Source organism: Diadema antillarum, unplaced genomic scaffold, assembly GCF_040938485.1.
Source record: "Diadema antillarum isolate AM-2024a unplaced genomic scaffold, OU_Dant_1.0 seq00000476_RagTag, whole genome shotgun sequence".
Lineage (NCBI taxonomy): Eukaryota > Metazoa > Echinodermata > Echinoidea > Diadematoida > Diadematidae > Diadema > Diadema antillarum.
Genome location: NW_027271443.1, coordinates 476,487 through 502,416, shown reverse-complemented (window position 1 = coordinate 502,416; position 25,930 = coordinate 476,487). Strand labels below are relative to the sequence as shown.

At 36.6% G+C, this 25,930-nt stretch overlaps 1 protein-coding gene across 1 annotated transcript in view; it reads left to right on the top strand.

The window, feature by feature from the left end:
• Positions 1-25,930, top strand: part of LOC139733448 (uncharacterized) — a 299,164-nt gene that overhangs the window by 242,028 nt on the left and 31,206 nt on the right. Inside the window, exons 11-12 of the mRNA XM_071644265.1 lie at positions 10,769-11,089; positions 13,796-13,933. Of these exons, the coding sequence (XP_071500366.1) occupies positions 10,769-11,089; positions 13,796-13,933 (459 nt within the window). The remainder of the gene's footprint in view (positions 1-10,768; positions 11,090-13,795; positions 13,934-25,930) is intronic.

The window sequence follows — 25,930 nt, the reverse complement described above, 5'->3', positions numbered from 1 at the left end:
TCTTAGAATCTTCTTTCATGTTTCCACTTATAATACAATCACATTTTACTGTAGATATACCGTCCTTATGTTGCCGCTCTTCATCCTAATTTCTCCCTTCTATCCTATCTGTAGATTGTCTTCTTTCCTAAGCCATTGTATTCACATACCAACTGAACTGTAGTTGAAATTATTTTGCTCTATTTATATTAGACATAAAACAAAATGGGGTGCAGGATCAAGAATGTAAAAAAATACTGCTGTTCGTCTTGATTGATATTCAAATTGTCTCGTTTTTTACACATTATAATGATGCAAGATATTTGTTTAGCAATTAGTAAGTTTCATGTAGAAATTGAATTATCATTCACATTAATAAATCTACATGTACTTGTAAAGAAGACATTGATGAGCACTTTGAAATAGCTAAATGTTAATAAATGCATTTGGGAAACAGTCTACGACAATCAAACTTGTTTATTATCAGAGACTTTAACATCTTAATTAGACCTAGACTCTACATTACCATTGTATTCACATCCGTTGATGATGTACACGACCCTGTACTTTTTTTCTTTTCTGAGACAGTCCAGTTCTTCGCTGCTACATGTCACAGTCATCTGAAAGAAAAGAAAGAAATTAAGAATTTTTGATTAAAATCAATCATCATGGTACAAGATACAACTTTCATTTTTAGAAGAAAAAAAAAAATCAGTCAACAAAATTGTAGTTGAAATTATTTTGCTCTATTTATACTAAACATAAAACAAAATGGTAGGCCTATATGTGCAGGATCAAAGAATGTCAAAAAAACTGCTGTTCGTCTCTGATGCATATTCAAATTGTCTCGTCTTTTACACATTTTAATGATGCAAGATATTATGTCTAGCACTTAGTAAGTCTCACGCAGAAATTAGATTATCATTCACATGAATAAATCTACATGTCCTTGTAAACAAGGCATTGCTTTGAAAAAGCTGAATATTACTAACTGTATTTGAGAATCAGTCTACGACAATCAAACTTGTTTATTATCAGAGACTTTCACTCCAACTTAAATTGGAATAACCACATTGACAATATAACCACATTAATATCTAAAGTCATTGGAATATTTCGGAGATTAAAATATTTTGTAACGGAAAAAGTACTCATTATGTTATACAATGCATTAATCTTACCGTATATTAATTATTGTAATGTTGTCTGGGGAAACTGTAATAAAACCAAAGTAAATGTTATTTTTCTTTTACAGAAAAAGGCAATAAGAATATGTACCAACTCACATTATTTAGAACATACTGATCCATTATTCCTTAGACCAAAAGTTCTTAAAGTTGACGATATACACAAATTTCAAACAGCAATATTTATGTTCAAATACACGCAAAATCTACTCCCACTCTTCCACAACGCATTTTCCCTTAAAAGGGATGTCCATGCTTACCCCACGCGCCATCGTAATGATTTCCATTTGAATAACCCTAAACTCCTATTAGCTCAAAAATCAATTCGGCATAACGGGCCTGATATTTGGAATTCACTCCCTCTCCACATAAAACAGTGCACATCTCTTTATTCCTTTAAGGCAAATACAAAGAAATATTTCTTGGCACAATATCATACGGTACAGTAATCATTAAACATGTACCTCTTATACTCAACAACAAGGCAATATTTGGTCCACCCCCTTTTCCTTTTCTTTTACTTTGCTGCTTGACCCTTCGCCCATATTATAACATATTCAATCATTTTCTTAGAAGTGCTGACCATCAACACTTTCGCGCTTCATCACCTGCACACGCACTCACAGGCACCACTCCTGTTTACCAAGTAATTGTATAAAACTGGATTTACATGCACTTTAACATGGCCCATCCGTATTAGTGTTCAAGTACTACAATAAAAAATGGTAATTTAACTCTGGCTGTCCGTCTGTTCAAGCACGGCTTATAACGGCGGCCCTCTGCATCATATGTGTATATTATATATTGTACTGTGAATCAAGTCATTATTGGCCATATAAACATTTTGTATGTTATTTAACGTTTCATTTGTCTTTATATACAAAATATGACTTACTATGTAATATGTCAATAATTTTCAGAATTGTATTTGTGTAATTGAACCTGCCTTTGTTATTTTTGTATTCTGAAAGAAAATATGAAATGCAGAAAATAAAATCTTGTCAAACAAACATCTTAATTAGACCTAGACATTACATTACCATTGTATTCACATCCGTTGATGTTGTACACGATCGTGTACTTTTTTTCTTTTCTGAGACAGTCCAGTTCTTCGCTAGGCCTACTCTCTAAAAAAATCGAGTGAAAATGTTCACTCTAAAAAGAGTGAATACAAAAAAGAGTGAATTTCGAGTGAAATTGGAGTGAATTTTGAGTGAAAATGCACATTTTCACCCATTTTGGAGTGACGTCAGGGATCACTCGAAGATTTTGGAGTGATCCCTGACGTCACTCCAAAAATGAGTGAAATGAACATTTTCACTCAAAATTCACTCCAATTTCACTCGAAATCCATTCTTTTTTGTATTCACTCTTTTAAAAGTGAATATTTTCACTCGTTTTTTTAGAGAGTACTACATGGCACTAGTCATCTGAAAGAAAAGAAAGAAATTAAGAACTTTTGATTAAAATCAAACATTGTGGTACAAGATACAACTTTAATTTTGAGAAGAAAAAATAATCAGCCAATAAAACTGAAGTTAAAATTATTTTGAAATATTTACATTAAACATAAAACAAAATGGTAGGCCTATGCAGGATCAAAGTATGTCAAAAAATACTGCTGTTCGTCTTTGATGCATATTCATATTGTCTCGTCTTTTACACATTTTAATGATGCAAGATGTTATGTCCAGCAATTAGTATGTCTCACGTAGAAATTAAATTATTATTCACATCAATAAATCTACATGTACTTGTAAACAAGGCATTACATTGAGATAGCTGAATACTACTACCTGCATTTGGGAAACAGTCTACAACAATCAAACCTGTTTCTTATCAGAGACTGTAACATCCTAATTAGACCTACACTCTACATTATCATTCAGCTTTTAAATTTAGTAACCATTCACCTATTAAATAGTGGCATAGTCATGTGCATCATATTACTTTGACACTGCACATATTTTCATGAAGTCTGTGCAAGAATGCAAATGAAACACGTCTGCTGTTTGGTGTATATGAAAAAAAAAATCACTAACCAGGAAGTCCTTGGCCTTAGGAATCACACGTAAGTGGCGAGTTAGCAGGAATTGACGTTAAAATAGAATAAGAATAGATCTACTAAATAGGCATTTGCCTCATGAATGTCTGGTCTAATTATAGACTAAGTGAAGTCTAGAACTTTCAATTTTAAGTTACACAGATTTTATATCACTTAGATCTAGACTAGATCTAGATCTAGACTTCTAATACTAGTCTAGATGTAGATCTAAATCTAACTATACACAGCCCAGTCGCTGTACGTAGGTACGTCGTGACAACTCTATTCGCACAACGTACTTACAGCGTCTGGTCGGGCTAATCTAGATCTAGACTATCATAGACTGTAACTAAGACTTGGTCTTACACTTCAGATCTTAGTTTGGTATCAAAGTCTTAACTTAGACTTAATTAGTCTTGAAAGTTAATGTCTAACATGTCTAACTTTATTCTTTACTCTTACTTTCAGTTTTACTTTTAGACTTTTTACTTTTTTTGTTTAGATCTAACGTAATAGATCTACTTTGTCAATCTCATGATTTCATTTTCAACTCAAGTCATGACATCTTCGAGACTTTGACATCTTGCATGTCTTGCACACTGACGTTACGATTACTGTTGTCTCAGAAGTAACGACATAAGTTGAAAAGAAACTATAAATGTATGATTTGGGATCTAATTTGAAATTGGATTGCGTTCACAGACTCTACAGCAATTTATGGTTATGGTAGTCCAATTGAAACTGTTCTTTTGAGCATGATTTTAATATGATTATAGCTTACCATTCACTTCACTTGTGACCAGGGAGCTGGCTTAGGCCGTCATTCATCTTTCAGAAGGTTTGGTTCTCACTCTTGAGATCTGGATTAGGGCCAAAACATAATTCTAGGCCAGTAAGTTGAACAAAGCTCAAAATAATGCAACTGCGACGGTTCGTAAAACCCGCATTGCTCTTCACCCTAGCTATTCGGGTTTTGCGAACGGGCGTATCTTTATTGCGTCGGTTCGTGAAACCCCTTTTTTCAATTTGTCGATATTTCGGGTACCGTCGGTTTTTTTTTCTTTCTTTGATAAAATTAATAATAATTAATTTTGTGATCTAAAATTTCGCGATTTGGTAGAGTTTTGAAAGCACTTTCATTTGGTAACAATATATTTTGAAAATTTTGACCAAAATCGAAATAGCGTCGGTTCGTGAAACCCCCGACGGAATGTTTGTCATAATAAAGTTTAGCCACAAAGTGTATTCTAATTTCGGCAAGTACACTAAGGACACCAAAGATTTAAAAAAAAAAGATTTAAAAAAGTGAATTATCAAATTCTTTGATCTAAACTTGTCTTCTAAGATGAACAACATATTTTACGAATATGCAGTGATAACCTAATTAAAATGGAGAATCAAGTAGACATAGTTTGTTTCGAAATCTGTGCATTTTTTATATCGTTGTATAACACTTAATTGTCTTTAATTTTGCCTTAATCTATCATGCGTCAGCGGTGTCTGAATTTCACACACTGCCGTGCAGCTTCCATTTCCATTTTTTTCTGTTATTTGTGCACCTAACAACTGCACAGTGTGTTTTCCTGATCCTTCCTTTGAAGCTTTCAAAGTAGATCAATATGTCTGAATCACTCAATTTGTCTAAAAGAAAGGCATTAAATGCCGCTGAAATGACTGTTCCACAGTGAGTAAACAATCACAATATTAGCGCGGCGCCGGCGATCACCGGCCGCGGCGCAGCGGCCGCGCCCGGCTAACTATGCGCGATGGGTACGCTAGGCTGCTGAGCTGCAAGTGCAACTCGCTGGGTAGCTAGCTCGATGGAAGCCCTGGCCCCGTTGGCCCCCAGTTATGGTTACCGTTATAGCGCCTCCAGCGGCGGTAGGTGAATAAGTCATCGAAATTGAATCGGTCTATACTCTGAGTGCGCTCAGTCTGCCAGCTTTGCTAGTCTCCAGAAAGAAACTTTTTCTACAACTTGTCATAATTATGATTCCCTGCGAGCAGAGTCAAGTTACCAGTGAAACAATCTTTTTTTTTATCTACTCCCCTAAATTAAAGAAGAAAATGTTTATATTGCTTTTAAAAATTGATAGAAATTTTTTTAAGATATTAGGAAGAAAAATATACCAGAAGGACTACAGAGTCTAAATGACTAGACTAAATTGGTAGTAACTTGCAAAGTTTAAGTAACTTGATGTAGTTACTGCTTTTGGCAAAAGTGAAAAATTGCATTTTTGTTCACTTTCATTTTTTCTTTTTTTTTCTTTTTTTTTGTGCCAAACTGACCTATTCACATTAAAGAGCAGTGGGTAAACTATTCATTTTGCAAAAAAAAAATAATAATAATTAAACCTCAGAAAAATGTCAGTTACTGCTTTTTTCCGTGGGGGGCAGATGGTAACTCGTCTTCAGTGACGAGTTTCATATCGCGTTGTTTTTGTTTGCTTGTTTGTTTTTAACAAAATTCATTGTCACTGTTAAAAAACAAATCCTTCGCGCCAAAGTATCCCGTTACGTTATTCGAAGAGTTCAGTTGTAAAACGTATTGCATCCATTTTTTAGCACATTTCTCTTTTAGAACCTCTTTATAATTATCCTAACAAAAAGCCTAATTCTACAACCAAAAAGGGAGACTAATCGATCGCCTGCGGCGTCTGTCCGTCACCCGTCCGTAACGCTACAAAAACTTGAATAACTCTCTACTTACGACTTTCATTTTAATCAACCTGGAGGGAAGAGTGTTTATTATACAAAGTTACACAATTACCAGACATGAAAAATACCTCAAGGTCAAAGGTCAGAGGCAACAGTCACGGGTCAATGAACTTTAGGGCCCCATGTTAAGTTTTTACGGCGCATTTCAATTGTGGCTAATAACTTTTGATGTATATGTTAGTTTCTGACCAAAGAGTATAGATGCTGCTGTAAGAGGGTGTACTCTCGCGATTTCGCACGCAAACGGGAGGAGTACCCCATGGAGCCCCACATGGAGCCCAATGGCGGCCTTTTTAGTAATAATAACGCGAGCCTTCTTAACACGTGAGCCTATGGAGCGAACTGTGCCTTCCTTTCATTTTCTTCATTTTAATGAGACACACAGAGTAAGAATTGTGTTAAAGACCTCAAAATATCTCAAGAAGAATATTTTCTGTTGATACTAAAAAAATTGAACTTATGTAATTACTTTTTAGTCTGTAGTCCCTTAAAGCTTGTGTTTGAGCTGACAAACGCCGTCTATTTCTTTTCCTGTTTGGCTACTTTAGCTCAAACTTTGTTGGACAGCATATTGGAAAATAAACGGCACTTCTTCAATTGCATTTCGTGGTTACACAGGAATGATACTTCTGTAACATAAAACAAGGTCCTAAGTACATCTCTACCCTTGTATGCCCCCTAAAAAGAGAGGGGAAATTGAAAGAGAGACAGAAATCACTACTATATCGGCACTGTTTAGATCACATAATATACGCCCTATATCGGTCTGTTAGCTAATGGCGTCCGTATTTCGTCCATGCGTGTACTACGCGAAATCGCTAGAGTACGCCCTCTTCTATACTCTTATATTCTTCTTTACTCTTTGTTCTTCAGCCTCTATACACTTTGTTTCTGACCAAACTTGGATAGTAGATGTTTCTTGGGGAGTTGAAGGTCAACACAAGGTCAAAGGTCACAGATAAGTGTCAACAATCTTTTAAGGCCAAATGTTAAGTTCTAATGGCGTTTTGTTTTGTTTTGTTTTGGTTTTTTTTTTTGGGGGGGGCTCAAAACTTTTGATCCCTATGTCTCTTTGTGACCAAACCTGGAGGGTAGATGTCCCTCGAGGAGTTGAAGTTTATCATAAGGTCAAAGGTCACGGACAGGAGTCAACGAACCTGTAGGGTCCAACGTTAAGTTTTCACGGCGGGCGCATTTCGATTATGGCTCATTACTTTTGATCCCTATGTCTGTGACCAAACTTGGCTGGTTAATGTCCCTTGGAGAGTTGAAGGGCTCCATGTGCAACGCCAAAGGCCATACTCGGGTCAACGATCTTCCGGTAGTTTGAAAAAACCTTAATTTCTTCTATCTACGCCAATGGGCGAGACACATTTTGGCACTTTCTTTGTTTGTTAACGAAGGATTCAAAAAGAAAAATACTCTCAGTTCTAAAGTGATTAATAACAAGTCATATGGATTTGAATAAGGTAAATTGTCTTTTATTCAAAAGTGCTTAATCTCGCACCTAGTTGTGGTCTGTACAATTTCAACTTTTCAACTTTCAACTTTATTTTCACCTCCATCAAAATGAACAAAGAAATTATGTACATTGCATATATACGGGATATTTGTGATACAGAACAAAATTTGAAAAGGTACATAAGAAAATTATGAAAATGAAAAGTAGATGCGATTACATCTTTGTTAAATACATAAAGCGTATAATACAAGTCAACTAAGGATGAGGATGGAAGTGGAGGGTCCCACTAAGAAGCAAAGCTTGTACGATATGGGACCCTCAGAAAATACACAAAACATCAATATAAAGCACAATAAACGAACCGATGTCAACTGACATCAAAATGATTGGGAAGAGGAAAAAGAGAGAAAAGGAAAGGAAAAAAAAAGAGGGAAAAAAGAGGAAAAAAAGGAGAAAAAAGAGGGAACTACAGCATGTGCCATCGTGGACGCAAGCAATCTAGATTTCATAATGTAAAATAAGTGATAAGATAAAAGCTGGATTGAATGTAATGCAAAACTTTTTTTTATACGTAGTTATGTTGGTAAGAATGCAGGAGAAAAAAAACACATCGTTATATTTAGAACACAGACAGGGACATACTTAGGAGGACTTATGTAAAAAAAGAATGATGACTTGACTGAGATGATAAAGGGAAAGTAACTCTGTTGGATGTTGTAAAATTTAAATACAAAATAATTTTAATTCATTCTTGAAGGAATTCAGACTTCAGAGATTGAGCTGTTGTAATGTTACTGGGAAGTGCATTCCAGTACTTTGGCCCGTCATAAATAAATGTGTTTTGAGCCAACAAAGTTCTCATAAATGGCAAATGGAAATCATTTGATCGCCGTGTTGGATAATTATGAACGGATTGATTTCTTTGAAACATCGTTTCAAATATATTTGGAAGATTATTTTATTATAATTATACATAAATTGTCCTAGATTAAACAAATACAAATCATTAATTTTCAATATTTTATGCTCATAAAATAGTGGGTCAGTATGGGACAAAAATGCAGTATGACATATAACACGGAGTGATTTCTTTTGCAATAAATGTAATTTATCTAAGAATGTTTTATATGTATTTCCCCACGCGAGAATACCGTAACTTAAATATGCCAATATTAAGGATGAATATAACACAAGCAGGGACGACAAAGGAAAACAAAACTTAAGCTTATTAATTATACCAATATTACGTGAAATAATTTTACATATGCTGTCAATATGAAATTTCCAAGACAGCTTATTGTCAACTGTTACTCCAAGAAATTTTATATGGGAAACATTTTCGAGTGGAGTACCATCTAAAACAATATCAACAGGTAATGCCTCAATGAATGGGACAGAAACGTGAAGTAAAACTCTGTAGCAACCCCATTGAAGAAATACCTCTAGCACTTTAATAGACCACTCTTCTCCGTGCTTATTTTTCTGTCAACATTCAATGCATATGCTGTTCTTTATTATTCTGTTTAACTCCTTATGTGCCATGGCGCAAACGGCCTGTGTGCCAAATTATTCTGCGACAGCAGCGTGGTCATGCTTTTGGAAGACATTCTTCTTTATCAAATCTATGTAATCTCTAATAGACTTCTGTTACCAGAAAATTTGCAATAACCAAAGCTGTTGAGAAGCTGCCAATATTCGCTTAAAGTGAAATTGCGTGCGGAATCTATGACTGCTTTTCTATAAAATGACCGATAGCTACATTATTATAGAGCCATCACTTTTGACAAAATGTGACAAAAACTTAAAACCTATTACCAAATCCACTAAGGATCGCTGAAAGGTCAATCACATGTGACGGGATTGGAATTGCGAGAGACGCTTCCAATGTACTATGGCATTTGACCATTTTTCGAATTTCGATCGATTGGGCGGGTGTGAGTGTGTGAGCGGAATATGTGAACTTGGCACGCCATTCAATAACTGAGTCGGATATGCGAGGATACCGTTATGTACTTTCATTTCCTTTTTATGTCTCCGACAGGAAGAGTCGCCGGAGGCATTATGTTTTCGGGTTGTCCGTCCGCCCATAATCTATTTTGTGGACAGTGTATCTAAAAAACCGTTAGAGGTATCCAAATGAAACTTGGCATGTATATGTATGAGGTAGCGAAGTTTTGCCTATCAACTTTTGAAAGCACATGCTCACGGTCAAAGGTCAGACTCAAATGCTCAAAATTTCACTATTTACCATGTATCTCTGCAATAGCTGGAGGTATTTTCCTGAAACTTGGTGTATACATAAACTATCAAAAAAAAAAATTCCACAGAGAGAGTTTTGGGTCATGTGGTCAAAAATCAAGGGTCAAAGGTCAAGTGGAAATGTTAAAATTTCACATTTTCTCCATATCTCACAATTTTTTCAAGGTATCTTCATAGAACTTAGTATATATAAATATACTGACTGACAATGATAATGTAGGGAATTTATGGGTCACTGGTCGAAGGTCATGGGTCAAAGGTCGAGGTCAATTCATGAAATTGTCATTATTTCCCTCTTTAATATCTATGCAGTGCTTGCAGAATGTTTTTCTTGAAACTTATTGTATGCATGTATTACCCGATACAGATTATCTTGGAAGTTCCTTGTCAAAAGGTCAAATGTCAAGTGAAAGTGCTAAATTTTCACTTCTTCTTTAAACTTATAAAAGGGTCAAAGGTTTGGTACAAATACCCAAATACCTGCACTCTTATTAGACAGTATAGCCATTCATCCAAATACACCTATTTCAAGGAGAGTGAACATTCAATGCATTTGTGACAAACCTGTTATTTTTATTGTTTTGCCAGTTTTGTGAAACTGTCATCACACATTGTCAAAACATTGTGCTATACACCTATTCGGAGAACCATGCATTATGGCGGAGGCATACCAGTTGCCATAGCAACATTTCTAGTTATCGATTTGATCAAACAACGTAAAGATTGTGTTACGTATGCTTAGCATTTTGTTTTAGTCTTTGACTGATGGACAGTAAATTGAATTGAATTGATTTGAATTGAAAGGATGTTAATTAAATTGAATGATGTGTACTCTTCGGTAGCTTTCCTGTTACTACTTTGTCTATGAACGAACTCAGACCGAGACCAATCTAAACCTAAGGTGGAGACGTAGATTCACTCAACAAAAGAAAAAAATATATAAATAACATGTTAGATTTACCGTGAACAATGTAAAATCTACCAAAGTTTCCGCTTGTGTGTGTGTTTGTGTGTGTGTGTGTTGTTGTTTTTTTTTTTTTTGTCGATGCTACTAGCGGAATAGGGCGGTTTTCACAAACACACACGCACACACTCAAAGATTGAGTTGTTCCCTTACAGGTCTCCGCCGAGAGGTCCAATCTCCTTGCACATCCATTGGTGGCAAGTCTCCTCAATTATAAGTGGAACAAAGTGGTACGATTCTTCTTCTGGGCTTCTTTAGTCTCCTACCTCATCTTCGTGGCCATGCTCACGTCCTACGTCCTTGTCATTCCGCCAAGTTACTACGTGCGCTTCACCAACGCGACCGATGGCGTGACGTGGTTCGCAAACGGCGAGGAGCGTTGGATAGGGGAGTTCCGCGAGGCCACGCTCTTCTTTTTTGGACGCATTGGCGACTGGGTTGTATTTGTACTTGCTGTCATCAATGTCATTCGTGAAGTAAATTTGTGAAAATAATCAAAATATTCTTCAGTATGTTTTACCTGATGCTGTATTACCCCTATATGTAAAATGTTTTCACCCAAAATGTGATATCGACACTGTTATTATTCGACTCTGCAGGGTTAAAATGTATTACATTCCAACCCTGCAACATAAAACGAACGAGTCGACAAACACGGACGTTTAGTTATGGATAGATTCTGCGAATTGAAATATACTCTTCAAAACTTCCGAAATATTGGGAAGAAAGCACACACTGAGAAAAAGTGTGTACTGAGAAAAGAGGATTTAAAGATAATATAAAGTTTCCCTGAATTTCCTTGTCTTAGTTTGTGTTTCAGGTTAAAGTACCTTCCATATAAATAACACTGTGAGACTTACTCGCCCCAAAGTGCTCTCATGTCTTAGTAATCATGCAATAATGGTTTCGTACCAGAGCCGCCGCCGTACGGCGGCGGCGAGGTAGTACACGTATTGTGCGAATATCACTGCGACCAGCAGCGTGCAGCCCCATACGCATACTGTGTAGCTAACTGCGACCAGCAGCCCCATACGCATAGCTAAATGGGGCTTCGCATTGTAGCTCACAGGATCATGACAGATTTAGTATCGCGGGTAAATATCAACTTAAAATCCAGAAATGTCTTCAATTTGAAGACTTACCAGTTAAGTTGAAGTATTGAAAACAGGCTTTGGGCAACGTTTGGTTTTGCCAATAGTCCCTTTCTGTTCGAATTGATGACTGAATGTGACTCGGTCGAGAGGTCCTCTCGACAGAGTCACATTCAGTCATCAATTCGAACAGAAAGGGACTATTGGCAGAACCAAACGTTGCCCAAAGCCTGTTTTCAAGACTTCAACTTAATTGGTAAGTCTTCAAATTGAAGAATTTTGTGGATTTTAAGTTGATATTTGCCCGCGATACTAAATCTGTCATGATCCTGGATGCTACAATGCGAAGCCCCATTACGCTATGCGTATGGGGCTGCTGGTCGCAGTAAATTGCATGATTACTAAGAAATGAGAGCACTTTGGGGCGAGTAAGTCTCACAGTGTTAGTTATATGATAGATACTTTAACCTGAAACACGGAAATTCAGGGAAACTTTTGAGGCACCAAAACTTTTTATTATCTTTAAAGAATATGGTATATTCAAGCTCGTAATCTCATACCATGTGCTCTCCATGTGCTCTGTGCGATGGATGGGACAAAAATTTGGTATAAAACTTCACAGCAACACTAATAAAGAGATCAGATTACACTGAAATTGATCACGTTATTGCTGTATCAACACATTTTCAACACATTCCACGATTAATATCAACTTCCAAAGTTATTGCATTATCTTTTCTACAGTTACTAGAGTTCAAAGTAAAGAGTTTGTAAATGTTTTTTTTTAGAAGTGAAAAGTACCCTAACACATATCTGATCACACAAAATAATGCCGGGGGGATCTAAAAACACAATGTCCCATTCGTTTTATGATGCAAAATGTTAGAATAATATAGAAGAATTGAAGAGTTTGTTTGCAAAAACCGATAAGTCCATATTTGCCAAATGGGGATATTTTCGATTAAAGGTCAAGAAAAATAAAGAGAATAATAAGAAATTTTTTGCTTCTTTTGACCATAACTTAAGAAATATACCTGTATATGTAGTGACCAATGTATCATTTAAAAGGTATTATTTTGTACTTCATGACAGAGATCGTACTTCAAAATCTTCAAAAATGGACTTATCGGTTTTTGCAAACAAACCCTTCAATTGCTCTTTCAGAAAATATAAGAAACTCAAGATTGACTAGGTTGACTCATGTTATCTATTTTAATTCTTAACATAAAACAATTTGTGTGACTTTTTATTGGTTTTGTGATGCATGATCACATGAAATTTATTTCAACCATAAATTTGAAAATCTTATTATCCCTAAATATGACCACGCGTTACAAAACCAACAAAAAGTCACACGCACTGATTTTAGATGAAGACTCAATAAAAGAAACAGGTGAACCTAGTCAAGCATAAGTGTTTTTAATTTTCTGAAAGACCGGTACTCTTACATCATTATAGTATTAGGGGTCATAAAACGAACAGGAAATTGTTGACTTGTATTACACAGTTATGGATAAAATGTGTTACATTCATATGGTTAAACAACTTCTACATTTAGGGGTGATACAAATGTAAGTTGCGCGTCATACCTGTGACATAAGTGTGGTGCGCCATTTCAGGACATGGCATCATATTAAAAATGAAGAAATCAGCTGTGGAGTTGTAGCTGAACATAATCCAGCAGAACAAACTTTCAATTCAAAATGCATATCATTATATGTATGCGACAAGTTTGTCCACGAAACAAAAAAAAAAAAAAAAAAATAGCCAATACGTGTGAACAAAACATGGCTTCCCTTGATTACTGACCTTGTGAGTTAAGATCTTTCTGCCTAACGGTAAAGAGTAATAATACAGCAACTGAACATTTTTTTTTTTCCTATCACTTTGTCGAGAGTGATTAATAAGCGAAGTCAAGTTCTATCACTGCCCAGTGCTTTGTTTTGAATTATTTTAAAATATAATCGAAGCTTTTGGGGTTTTTTTCTGTGTTGGTAAATATGACCGCTTGTGGTCTTCATTTGTCATTGTAATGGAATTAAATTTCAATAAAAACATTTCTCACTTTCTCACTTCTCTTTCCCTTAACAGCTTGTCCAGTTGTACTTCCAACGGAGATCGTACTTCACTTTTGGCAATATGATAGAGTGGGCCCTCTACATATTAGCAATTTTGCTAGTTCTCCCTCTCAGCAGGATTCAATATCACAACGGAATAAGCATTCGACTGGTAGGGACTCTTTGTGTGTGTGTGTGTGTGTGTGTGTGTGTTTCTTAGTACTTCATTTATTTCCATATTAACATGATGTATGTATATGGGTGAGAATTTTGAACGATGTACAATTGCCAATTGCCACCTTATGACATTCTTTCCCTTAGAACACGCCAGGATGATCTAAGAAACCAGATTTTTTTCATGTCATCTCAAAGATTGGTAAATATCCTTTCAGGAAATGTATGGTTTGGTTGACTTTTGCTTGATATTTTTCATTTGACACGGACTTAAAGCGTAAAAATACGGTAAAAAAGCTATTTTCACAATAATTTTTGTTTTTTCAAACTAATGATGTGCCTTTTTTATGGTACGTTGCATCTAATATCTGACCATGTTCAGGATCTGACATATCATGGGTATGTACCACAAAATTATAAGAACTTTATGAGCACGTATAAAATTATAGAGAACAATTGAAATATCAAAGCCCTAAACAGACGAACGTCCGTGATGCTTTTATTTCTATCGCTGCTGCAAATTCTACATTGTTGTCCCAACTGTAATGTATATGAAAATTTGGTGTTCCACCTAATGAACATGTCCTGCACAAATTGTACGTCTGCTTGCTGTACATGGGACGTAACATTCTTTTATGCAAAATTATACTCATTTTTCGTCACGGACGTGCTTCCGCTATTTTCTGATAAAGATCGTAGCCCATTAAACGTTATTGGCGATATTGTTCTGAGTCGTAATCAACTAAGAACTAGCCACACGATGATATGTTTGTTTTGAGTTTCTGTCCATCCTTTCTCAAATAGGAACCGAATTTATATTTTTAGACGAACCTGCGAGAAAAAAAGAACGTCCGTGATGATTAAAATGTTTTCGAGCGGGACACCATCTTGCTTTAATGGCGAAGGTACATTTTACCGTTGTCTCTTTGGCCGAGGAGCTGCATGTCATTTTTGGAGCGGACTGAGGCTCGTCCGCAGGTTTTGGACCATGAAATTTACCGAAAACCAAGCAAATAATTAATATTTTCTCTGAAAATTCACCTCCTGATCACCCTCTGAGCAATACATGTGTTGTAAGGATGTCAAATTTCTTATAATTTGCATTGACAATACCTTTTAAAATTGTTGAAAGAGTTAGGAAAGCTAAACACTCTCTGCCGATTAGTTATCCGTCCTGGAATATGACCCTAGTAGTAGAACGAACGTCCGAGACAATGCCAGCGAACGTCCGTGACGTATGCAATCCCACCGATAGGGATAACTTGTCCCGAAATAGTCGAAAGTGTCCTGTATTCTTTAAAACTTTTGGGTCCAATAGCGACAAATAAAGTTTTACAAAGTAAACAATGAGTTTATAGCAGTAGTTTCAGAATTTTTGAGGCGTTATGTGATCATGATGAACACACAGTTGAATGTCTTTCTAATGAGGTTCTGCAGACAATTTGTACTGTTACAGGTTCTGAAAGTTTCGTTCACGGACGTTCTGTCCGAGAAATGAAATTTCTGATAATTACCAATATATCACTGCACATTAAGTTAATGTTACTTGAAAATATTACCAAATCACCGAGTCGCTCATACCCAAAAGTGAATAACGTTCAGCACTCAATTTACCTGTAATAACATACGGAAAATGTTTTGGTCACGGATGTTCGTTGGTAGAATAAGTCAATGGATTACATACTAGGAGAAAGAAGAACAGTGCCACTTTTTAGTGACAGATGCTCCAAGTGTTTATCTTTTGAGTATGGTAGCTGCCGTCTCAAACAGAACACATCCAGTTTTGGCCTCCATAACGGACGTTCGCTGTAACTGTCATGATATTTAATATTAGATTCATTCTTATTTTTCTTTTCACGACGATTTTTCACTCATTCCCTAAGTAGCCTGAACATGCTGCGACCAAACAGAAAACAAAAACAAAAACAAAACACAACAAAACAAATCCGAAAAGTGCTAGGCAATCACATTCAGGATAATGTCGGAAGAAGTCTGTAATGGCCATGTGTTGAAGAAGAAACGGAAAAGTTTCAAAAGGACGTGGAAGCAGTTGAGTGAAAATGAGAAGAAACAAAGAAGGGATCGAGGTCCAGCACACAGAGAAGAGAATTGCCAGTGCCCTCCCGTTACACCAAATTCCTCTGGAGAAGTTTTTTGTTTGTTTATTTTTTTATTCATCGAAATGCCGTCACAAGCGAACAAAAATAATGCAGTATACAATTATTGTCTGATGGAAACACGCAAATCCTCCGCTTATCATGACATGGTGTTTTTTACACTCATCAATGAAAAGCGATGTTAATTTGTAATTCTTTCCATTTTTTTTTTTCATTTTACATTTAAGAGACAGAGAGTTAGTCAATATTTTGTTTACAAGTGCTTTTGTGCTTACTTTGAAAACGCATGCTAAAAAAGTAATGATTAAGAATAAGTTTAAGGTTGCACTTTGATACGTTCGCTCTTCCAAAGATTCGTTACTCCAAATGTCAAAAGGTTTGTTCTTCCGAAAATGAAAAAAAAAACATGTTTGTAGTTAATTCAGGAGCATTGTTATTAGAAAATAGTGTCCGAAAGTTTGTTAGTCCGAAAATCAAATTTATTAAGGTTCATTATTTTTAGGTCCGTTCTTCTAAAAGGGCAGTGGGCCTGATATTCGTGTAGGTGAAAACGGTTATCATAAGGTTTTGAAATGTGGAGGATTTGGTTGTTTACTTGTTTCTCCACATTTGAATAAGCGAACCTGATTTTTCATGGTCCAATTAATAAACCTTTCGATTAACCTTCGGAGATTCCTATCATTTACCGAATAAAAAAGCTTCATGATCATACGAACTCTATCAATTTTCGGATTGACAAACTGTATGAATAACGAGCCTCCGAAATGAGCCTCCGAAAAATGTTAACAAACCATATTGTATAATATCGAAGTCACAAACATCCATCCAAGTTATATGGACTTATTGTGTCTTGTTATGACGAAAATTCGCAGTATCGAACATCATAATCATTTCTGACTAATATAATAACACAAATTCTCATCTGTAAGAGTGTGTAACACAAGGAGCAAACGCAGAGGGATTTCTTCCTAACGTATTCGTTTGCCCTCCCCTGCTAAACTTCGTATTTCCTTAACGGAGTCCATTTCTTTTGTTTTTGTATGTTAATTGTTTGTCATACTTAGCTGTGACCATGTTCGTGATAAGCAAATTTTGCATTGTAGACTTTAGATAACAAATTTAGGACCTGAATCTTTACTTCGTGATAACGAAATTTTGATAAATATATTCGTTCTCAAGGATGGACTACGTCACTGAGATTACACGCACGTTTGTACGTTCATTTACGAGAGATTGGTTGAGAATTGGTAATATCTATTTAGGATTTTGTAGAGTTTCTTCTCGACATGAAATTGCTGTTTGTTGTGAGTAGAATGCCTTTCCAACTCAAGAGAGCTGCATTGTTCAATATCTTGTTTGTTCCGAACGTCCGTGAGCTATATGCGAACCTCCGTGATGAAAGCTATGCTATGTTTGTTGGGTTATAGAGACTGCCTAGATCAGATACATCTCAAAAATCTATGTTATTATTTGGGAGTGAGGATTAAAGTATGGGATAGTGAAATAAGAGGTCAAAATATTGAGTTTCTGTAAAAGGCGCGTAAAGTGGAGAAAGTGCTTATCGGAAGAGCAATATTTCAACAGAAATGACGAATTTGCTTAAATCATCAGTTGTCTACCATTACGTGCAGGTTAAGAGTACAAGCTTAATATTCTGCCAGCATATACACATGTCCCTTAAGATATTTCGTTACGATTTTGATTTGATCTGAATCAGATCTTTGCAAACTATGTTAAAGGGATCGTACAGTTCTGGTTGAGACCTAATTTCAGGTTTCTAACATTTTTAGGTGAGATACTGAGAAATCTCATATGAAATATGAAAGAGCATGCAATTTCATGAGGAATTCAACGTTTATTTGATAAAAATTGGTTTTGAAATGGCTGAGATATCCAAAAAAGAACGATTCTAATAAAGTGTGGGACCCACACTTTGTAACGATCGCTTTGTTCTACTTTGTTTTTGGATGTTTCAGTTATTCAAAACCCGATTTTCATCAAATAAACTTTGAATTCCTCTTAAAATGGTATGCTCTGTGCTATATCATAAGTGTTTTCTTGGTATCTTGCAAAAATTTGAAAGCCTATTTCTCATCTCAACCAAAACTGTACTATCCCTTTAAATGGTATTCAAATGTATGTGCAGTACTAATCCTCACGGACGTTCGCTGCTCTGGACATGGTAAACTTCCGCGGTGAATAAAAACTTGTTCCTCTGAGAAATCCTAGTATAATTGGGTTCATATTAAAGCTTGAGTTATACTCTTTCAGGTAAGATAAATGATTTGGAGAATTTCCTACTTTTTAAATTTTGCCTTCTTTTGGCTCAATTGTACATCGTTCAAAATTTTGACCCATATATATAATTATATATATATATATATATATATATATATAGTGAAAACTTTGAGCAAAGAAAATGGGTTTTCATCGGGATTCGAACCCGAGACCTCCGGATTACTAGACCGGTGCTCTACCGACTGAGCTATTGAAAGCCCTAGTTCGGTGTTCGTCCCAAACCCTTAATTCTCTTTGCTCGTGTGGTCAGAAGCTATAGTGTGTGTATGTGTGCCACACACACACACACATTAACCTGACATAAACCCAAAGGATATAAATCAACTTTGGAATAAATGCGAGGGATCACCGAAGCGATGCAGCTTTTTATTATTTTGTAATATATTTTGAAACAAAGAAGGGAAAACTGACCAGAAACAAATAATAAACAGTGAAAACTTTGAGCAAAGAAAATGGGTTTTCATCGGGATTCGAACCCGATGAAAACCCATTTTCTTTGCTCAAAGTTTTCACTGTTTATTATTTGTTTCTGGTCAGTTTTCCCTTCTTTGTTTCAAAATATATTACAAAATAATAAAAAGCTGCATCGCTTCGGTGATCCCTCGCATTTATTCCAAAGTTGATTTATATCCTTTGGGTTTATGTCAGGTTAATGTGTGTGTGTGTGTGGCACACATACACACACTATAGCTTCTGACCACACGAGCAAAGAGAATTAAGGGTTTGGGACGAACACCGAACTAGGGCTTTCAATAGCTCAGTCGGTAGAGCACCGGTCTAGTAATCCGGAGGTCTCGGGTTCGAATCCCGATGAAAACCCATTTTCTTTGCTCAAAGTTTTCACTGTTTATTATTTGTTTCTGGTCAGTTTTCCCTTCTTTGTTTCAAAATATATATATATATATATATATATATATATATATATATATATATATAGTAACAAAATTGGAACAAAGTTCATGCTGTATCACCAACGGTTTATTTCTGCACACAAATTTTCGAGCGTCTCGCCGCCCTTTCTCAATTGAGGAAGGGCGGCGAGACGCTCGAAAATTTGTGTGCAGAAATGAACCGTTGGTGATACAGCATAAACTTTGTTCCAGTTTTGTTACTTATCTTTTTATCTTGCCAACACGTGGACTACCTAATCAACACACACTATATATATATATATATACTAGGTGTTTCAAAAAAAAATTCCCCACTTTTGATTCTTAATAATTCATAAACTATATATCAAATAACACTGTCATTGATATGAGTAATAGCTGAATAGTGTACAATTTGGTTGGAGGTGGTTTGAATATGAAAACATAAATCAGTTTCATGAAATCCATGATTAATTTCACAGTTAGGTTCCAAATTTCGCTCTATTTTCAACCCTCTGTACAAAATTTCACTTTGCACAGGGGTCAATGGGTGTGTATGGGAGTGTGTGGTTAACACCCTGACAATTGTCCTAAACAATGGTTAGGGTTTGAATGCTTCATTATTTATTCATGAGAAATTCCACTATCACAACTAGTCTTTATTCAGCCTCTGGCAGTATCTGTGTAAAGTCAAACGCCTGCCGATACTGTCGTTGGGTCTCGACAGTGCTCTCCCTACATCTGAAAAACGAAATTACAATGAATACCTTCTGTTCTATCGTAAACATGGGAACAGGAAGCAAAAAAAAAAAATCAATTAGAGTATACACTTGTGTAAATGGAGCCTTAAATAAATCTACTATGGAACATATCGCCCCAATGATAAATGCTGCTGAACTCTTTACCAAAAATGATTTCTTTTTATCAAAAAGCGAAAAAATTGTCAGACTATTCAATTAGTAGACAGTTTTATTAAAATGAGGAACTTTAGAACATTTATGCTTATTTATATCCCAAATGTAGTGATATGTGAAGCCAAAATTGAAAATGATTGCCAACTGGAATGGAATGTGGTGTTTGCAAGCACATGGAAACGTGTGCTTCCTTTTTCCATGTGCATGCAGTTTACCTTTGCCGTGCATGAATCCAGACTAGCAGTGCCCAGGGCAATCCACATGAATTATTGATTAAGCATTCATGTGCCTGGGAGCACCAGACTGACGCCTAGTCAACAGGAGGTTCAGGCATGTCCATTGTTCAGGGCCATTGTCAGCACACACTCTCATACACATCATTGGTTCCTGTGCAAGGTTCAATTTTTGTACAGAGGGTTAATATTTGACCAAAATCTGAAACCTTACTTCAAAGTCAATCTTAGATTTAATGAAACTGATTTATGCTTTCACATTCAAATTACCGTCAACCAAATTGTACACTATTCAGCTATTATCTATATCAATGACAGTTTTATCAGATGAATAGTTTTTGAGCTATTAATGATCAAAGGTGGAAAATGTTTTTTGAAACATCTAGTATATATATATATATATATATATACATTAAAGAGTTTGTTAGCAAAAACCGATAATTACATTTTGTAGAATGAGGTTGAATCACGATTTTTCGTTAAATTAATTTTGGCGTAGCACGTGATTGATCTGGAGATCAGATATGAAGGTGGTTAGTGTACGCATGCCGTCAATCCCTCGTTTGAGGCGAGTCCCCAACTGGGGCATACCCAAAGTGGGGTGCGTATATTTGTCGTTTGGGAGTTGGGAGTCGAAGGACTTGTCCATTGCAAATAAACTTTCTGCTCAGGCGTGACAAACCTGGAGGCCAAGCCAGGGTTTGATGACTCCAGCAGCTGTCGTATTACGTAAGAGCATGATAAGGATATCTGCCTGTGGCAGACCATTCAAAGTGAACTCAATTTTCTCTATCCTTTCTAAAGTTTTCAATTTTATATTCTATTGAGAAATTCTATGGTCATCCATTTTACATTTCGAATGAAAAAAATTGACCCGTAAATAACGAAAATACAGGAATAAGAAGGAGAGCATTGCTAGTTTGCCGGTGCTGACAATGTGCTATTTGGCAGTGAGTTACAACGGGGAGGTGAGACTACCTCCCTGGTTACAATCAGCCTGCTGACTGGATCATTGAGAAAGCAGCTGTCGTATTACGTAAGAGCATGATAAGGATATCTGCCTGTGGCAGACCATTCAAAGTGAACTCAATTTTCTCTATCCTTTCTAAAGTTTTCAATTTTATATTCTATTGAGAAATTCTATGGTCATCCATTTTACATTTCGAACGAAAAAAATCGACCCGTAAATAACGAAAATACAGGAATAAGAAGGAGAGCATTGCCAGTTTGCCGGTGCTGACAATGTGCTATTTAGCAGTGAGTTACAACGGGGAGGTGAGACTACCTCCCTGGTTACAATCAGCCTGCTGACTGGATCATTGAGAAAGAGAGAGAGAGGGAGAGAGAGAGAGAGAGGGGGGGGGGGGAGAGCGAGGGGGAGAGAGGGAGGGAGAGGGGGGAGAGATGGGGGAGGGAGAAGGGGAGAGCAAAATGGAATGACAATAGTTCCGGTCACTACAGTACAGGCATGCTCTGTCTGCATACGCTGAATGTCTACACTCACACACACACACGTACACACACACACGCACCATGGAGCTACATGGCCCATGCCAAAACTAAAACAATCTCCTTCTCTCGCGGTGCCCCCCCCCCCCCCCCTCCTGTGGCGCTGTGGCGATGACTGATGCTTAGATTAGGCCAGGGTCAAGAAACAGGTGTTTTATATCTTTGACTTTAAGTCATTGATTGCCAAGATATGCACTGGCATTATTTACTGGGGTGTAGCCTCTTCAAACGAGAGATTTGCGTCATGGTAACAGCAGATTTAATTTTCAGAAATCTCCACGAGAAAAAAAAAAGTGAAAAACTTTGTACTTTACAAGAAGGACGTTTATTTTTCTGCCAAATAAAATACACTTCTTTTTTGTGCAAATTCAAAAAGATTGACTCTGTATCTCTCAGTAAAGATTCGATTGGTTGCAAATCAAAATGAATTACTCATCCAGTTCTTGCCAATGCTCATGAAATAAATAACGCACACACAGTCCACAAGAATGTCCTACAAAAAAATACAGGTTCTCAAGACCGACACTATGCAAAGAAATGCCACGACACTGACAGGATGAACAGCGCCGTTAAATAAAGAAATTAAAAGTATGTAATTGCATAGGGTGTCCTGATGGGTGCTGTTCGTTATTCCGAAGGTTCGTTATTCCGAAGGTTCGTTGATCCGAAACACGCAAATTTTCTATACCTAGGTGAAAGGTGTTGTTGCCGTTGTATCAGCATTTCATATTAATCCGATAATGAAAATACCTGCGGCAGGGGGTCTAGGGCAATCACCCCGGACCCTTCTAATCCTAATTCTGACCCTAATCATATGACCTTGAACCCAACCCTAACCCTAACCTTTACTCTAACCTTGTCACTAACAAGTAACTATCGTCGGGAGGGGGAGGGGGGATTGCCCAAGGCCTGATATACACTGCGGCAGAGCAAAGAGGAACTGGCAGGGGTAGGGGGAGGGGAAATGGAAAGAAACGTGATCTTGTAAGGATGGTACAGTTTCGGTTGAGATGGGGCTCCAAGTTTCCAACGTGTTTTCGATGATGATGATAATGATGTGTGTGTGTGTGTGTGTGTGTGTGTGTGTGTGTGTGTTTGTGATGAGAAAACCGTTATGAAATATGGAAGAACATATATAGGAGGAATTCAAAGTTTATTTCATAAAACATTGGTTATGAAATGGCTGAGATATCCAAAATCAGGAAATCCTGATAAAAGGTGGCTGGGACCCACCTTTTATTGAGATCGCTTTGTTTTGCGTTGTTTTGCAATATCTCAGCCATTTCAAAACAGATTTTATCAGATAAACTTTGAACCCCCTTAGAATTTTATGCTCTTTATCTTTTCACTGAGCATTTTTTAATTATTTCGCAAAATGTTAAATGCTGAATCCTCACCTCAACAATACTATGCCATCCCTTTAACCATGGGCGCTGCAGCATTCTTTTCAAAGGGATGTATATATGACGCTGCACATTGTCTTTGTCGATAATCGTTATAACTCAGAAAGGTTGATTCTCAGGTTGATATTCTTTATATTTGAAGATGGAAGTTCGAATTATAGGTTATTCCATCAAATAAGATGCACAATCAAGAAAATAACAGCTTGGGGTTGGGGGTATGACGACTTCCCAGCCTACTCCCAGGCCTATGAAAATAGTTTCCTTTCATACAGAAATTATTGTTCTTATATTAATTATTGCATATACATCGTTTGAACGTACAGTGGATGTTCAAGCGAAATATTTGGAGCTTCGTGATTGCTAAACAGGCATCATAGTAAACGCTAGACCACTAAGTTTTAGTTTCAGTGAGCCATAGTTGGAGCATTGTGTATTTAGTGGTATAAGCTATGGCTGATGCCAGTGCTCTTGTTCTATCAATATTTCTGCAAAGTCGTTGCTATAACAATCACCATACCCAAGGGGAAATGTGACTTTGTATAACCAAGATGCTAATGGCAAACAAAGCTTTAAACTGAAAGAGATATTTTCAGACACTTACTTTAAGTTTTTATATTATTTGATTATAAGTACATGGCAGATTCCTGAACTTTTAAGTGTTACCATGGCAACAGAGATTGTTTATCATCCCCATTTCGATTGCATTTGAACAGGTGGCTGTACGTCCATAAATTTTTAGTTACTTGTGGCACCTTTCCTACTGTAAAATGAGTAAAGGTATATTTTTTTCAAAAACAATGTATTACCATGGCAACATGGGAAGAAATAAGGGAATAAGTGGGATTTATTTTTTTTTTTTGCAATAGGACAAGTAATCCCAGTACTATGAAGTGAGCCACTTTTCTTGAACAATGGCATCATATTATTGGAAACACGGGATTTTTTAATGTTGCCATGGCAACGGGAGAAGACGCCAGATTTCATAAAGGCTCATTAGCAAAATCTGTTTGAATATTATAAGCCGAATGTGGTGCTTAATTACACAGATTGAACAACTTGTTCATTATGTTGGCAGGAGAGAAAAGGGGGGGGGGGGTAGAAGACCGCGTTGTTGTTAGCACGAACAACGATGGATTAAAAATGGGAAAATAAAGGTTATTTCTTCATTTTTTAGAGTAACAAGCACAAATAAAGCTTACTTAAGACAACATAAATGTTACATAGTTTTTACACATCCCTTTTTTCACCTTAAAACTGAAAAAAAAAATGAAAGGGAGGAACAATTCCCTTTATAGCGTTTTACATACTATATTGGCCACCGATGGGCTCGACGGCGTATTACGTCCCTTCACGAGTAAAAACTACCGAGTAAGCCATTTAAGTGACATTATCTACAGAGATGGGGCAAGTTTGAGTTTCCCTGAAATTTTTCAGTGGTTTTGTCGTTTCTTCGTTTACATAATAAAGTTCATACGACGTGTATCTCAAACTGTTATTTTTACTGTTTTTTTTTTGTCAATTAGAACATCATTTGTGACCCTGCACCACAAAACAAACAAAAAGTCGCCAGACATGAAATTTTAGTAAAAAAATAGTCTGAACAAGGAAACGTAGAAATTACGCGGTGTCCCCGCCAGAAGTAGCATTTAGTAGCAAAATGTACAATATAGGTAACAAATCAAGGTCAAAGGTCAAAGAAGTCAAAGGTCAAAATTCTGTGTAGAAGTTTTGAAGCTCTCACCTAGTGCCATCACATAAATCAAACAGAATCGAAATCGGGTTAGAAATGGCGAAGGAGTAGCATTTTGTAGCCAATGTACAATATAGGTCAAAAATCAAGGTCAGATGTCAAAAAAGTCAAAGGTCAAAATTCTGCGTAGAAGTTTTGAAGCCCTCACCTAGTGCCATCACATAAAGCAAACAGAATCGAAATCGGGTTAGAAATGGCGGAGTAGCATTTTGTAGCCAATGGATAATATAGGTCAAAAATCAAGGTCAGATGTCAAAGAAGTCAAAGGTCAAAATTCTGTGTAGAAGTTTTGAAGCCCTCACCTAGTGCCATCACATAAAGCAAACGGAAGTGTAATTGGGTTAGAAGTGGCGAAGGACCAGCATTTTGTAGCAAAATGTACAATACAGGTAAAAAATCAAGGTCAAAGGTCAAAGAAGTCATAGGTCAAAATTCTGTGTAGAAGTTTTGAAGCCCTCACCTAGTGCCATCACACAAAGCAAACGGAATCGAAATCGGGTTAGAAATGGCGAAGGAGTAGCATTTTGTAGCAAAATGTACAATATAGGTCTGGAAAGAAAGCACACACTCAGGAAAAGTGTGAACTGAAAAAAGAGGCTCTGAAGTACAATGTCTATTCAAACGCTTAATCTTTACCAAGCCGTGCTGGCTGTGCGATGAATGGGACAAAAATCAGGATGTAAACCACTGGAGTAACAACAATAAAGAGATTATCAGATCAAATTGAAGTAAAAACGCCTTATTTACACACTCTGTCCTTAATTGATGCCAACTTCGAAAGCAGTAGCATCTGAAAGGAGGACCCTAAAGACACAATTAAGCAAACTATTCTGCCAAAAAAAAAATGTTCGAGAGAAACTTCTAGAAAACACACTTTCCTGCCCATTTTATGATCCCAAATT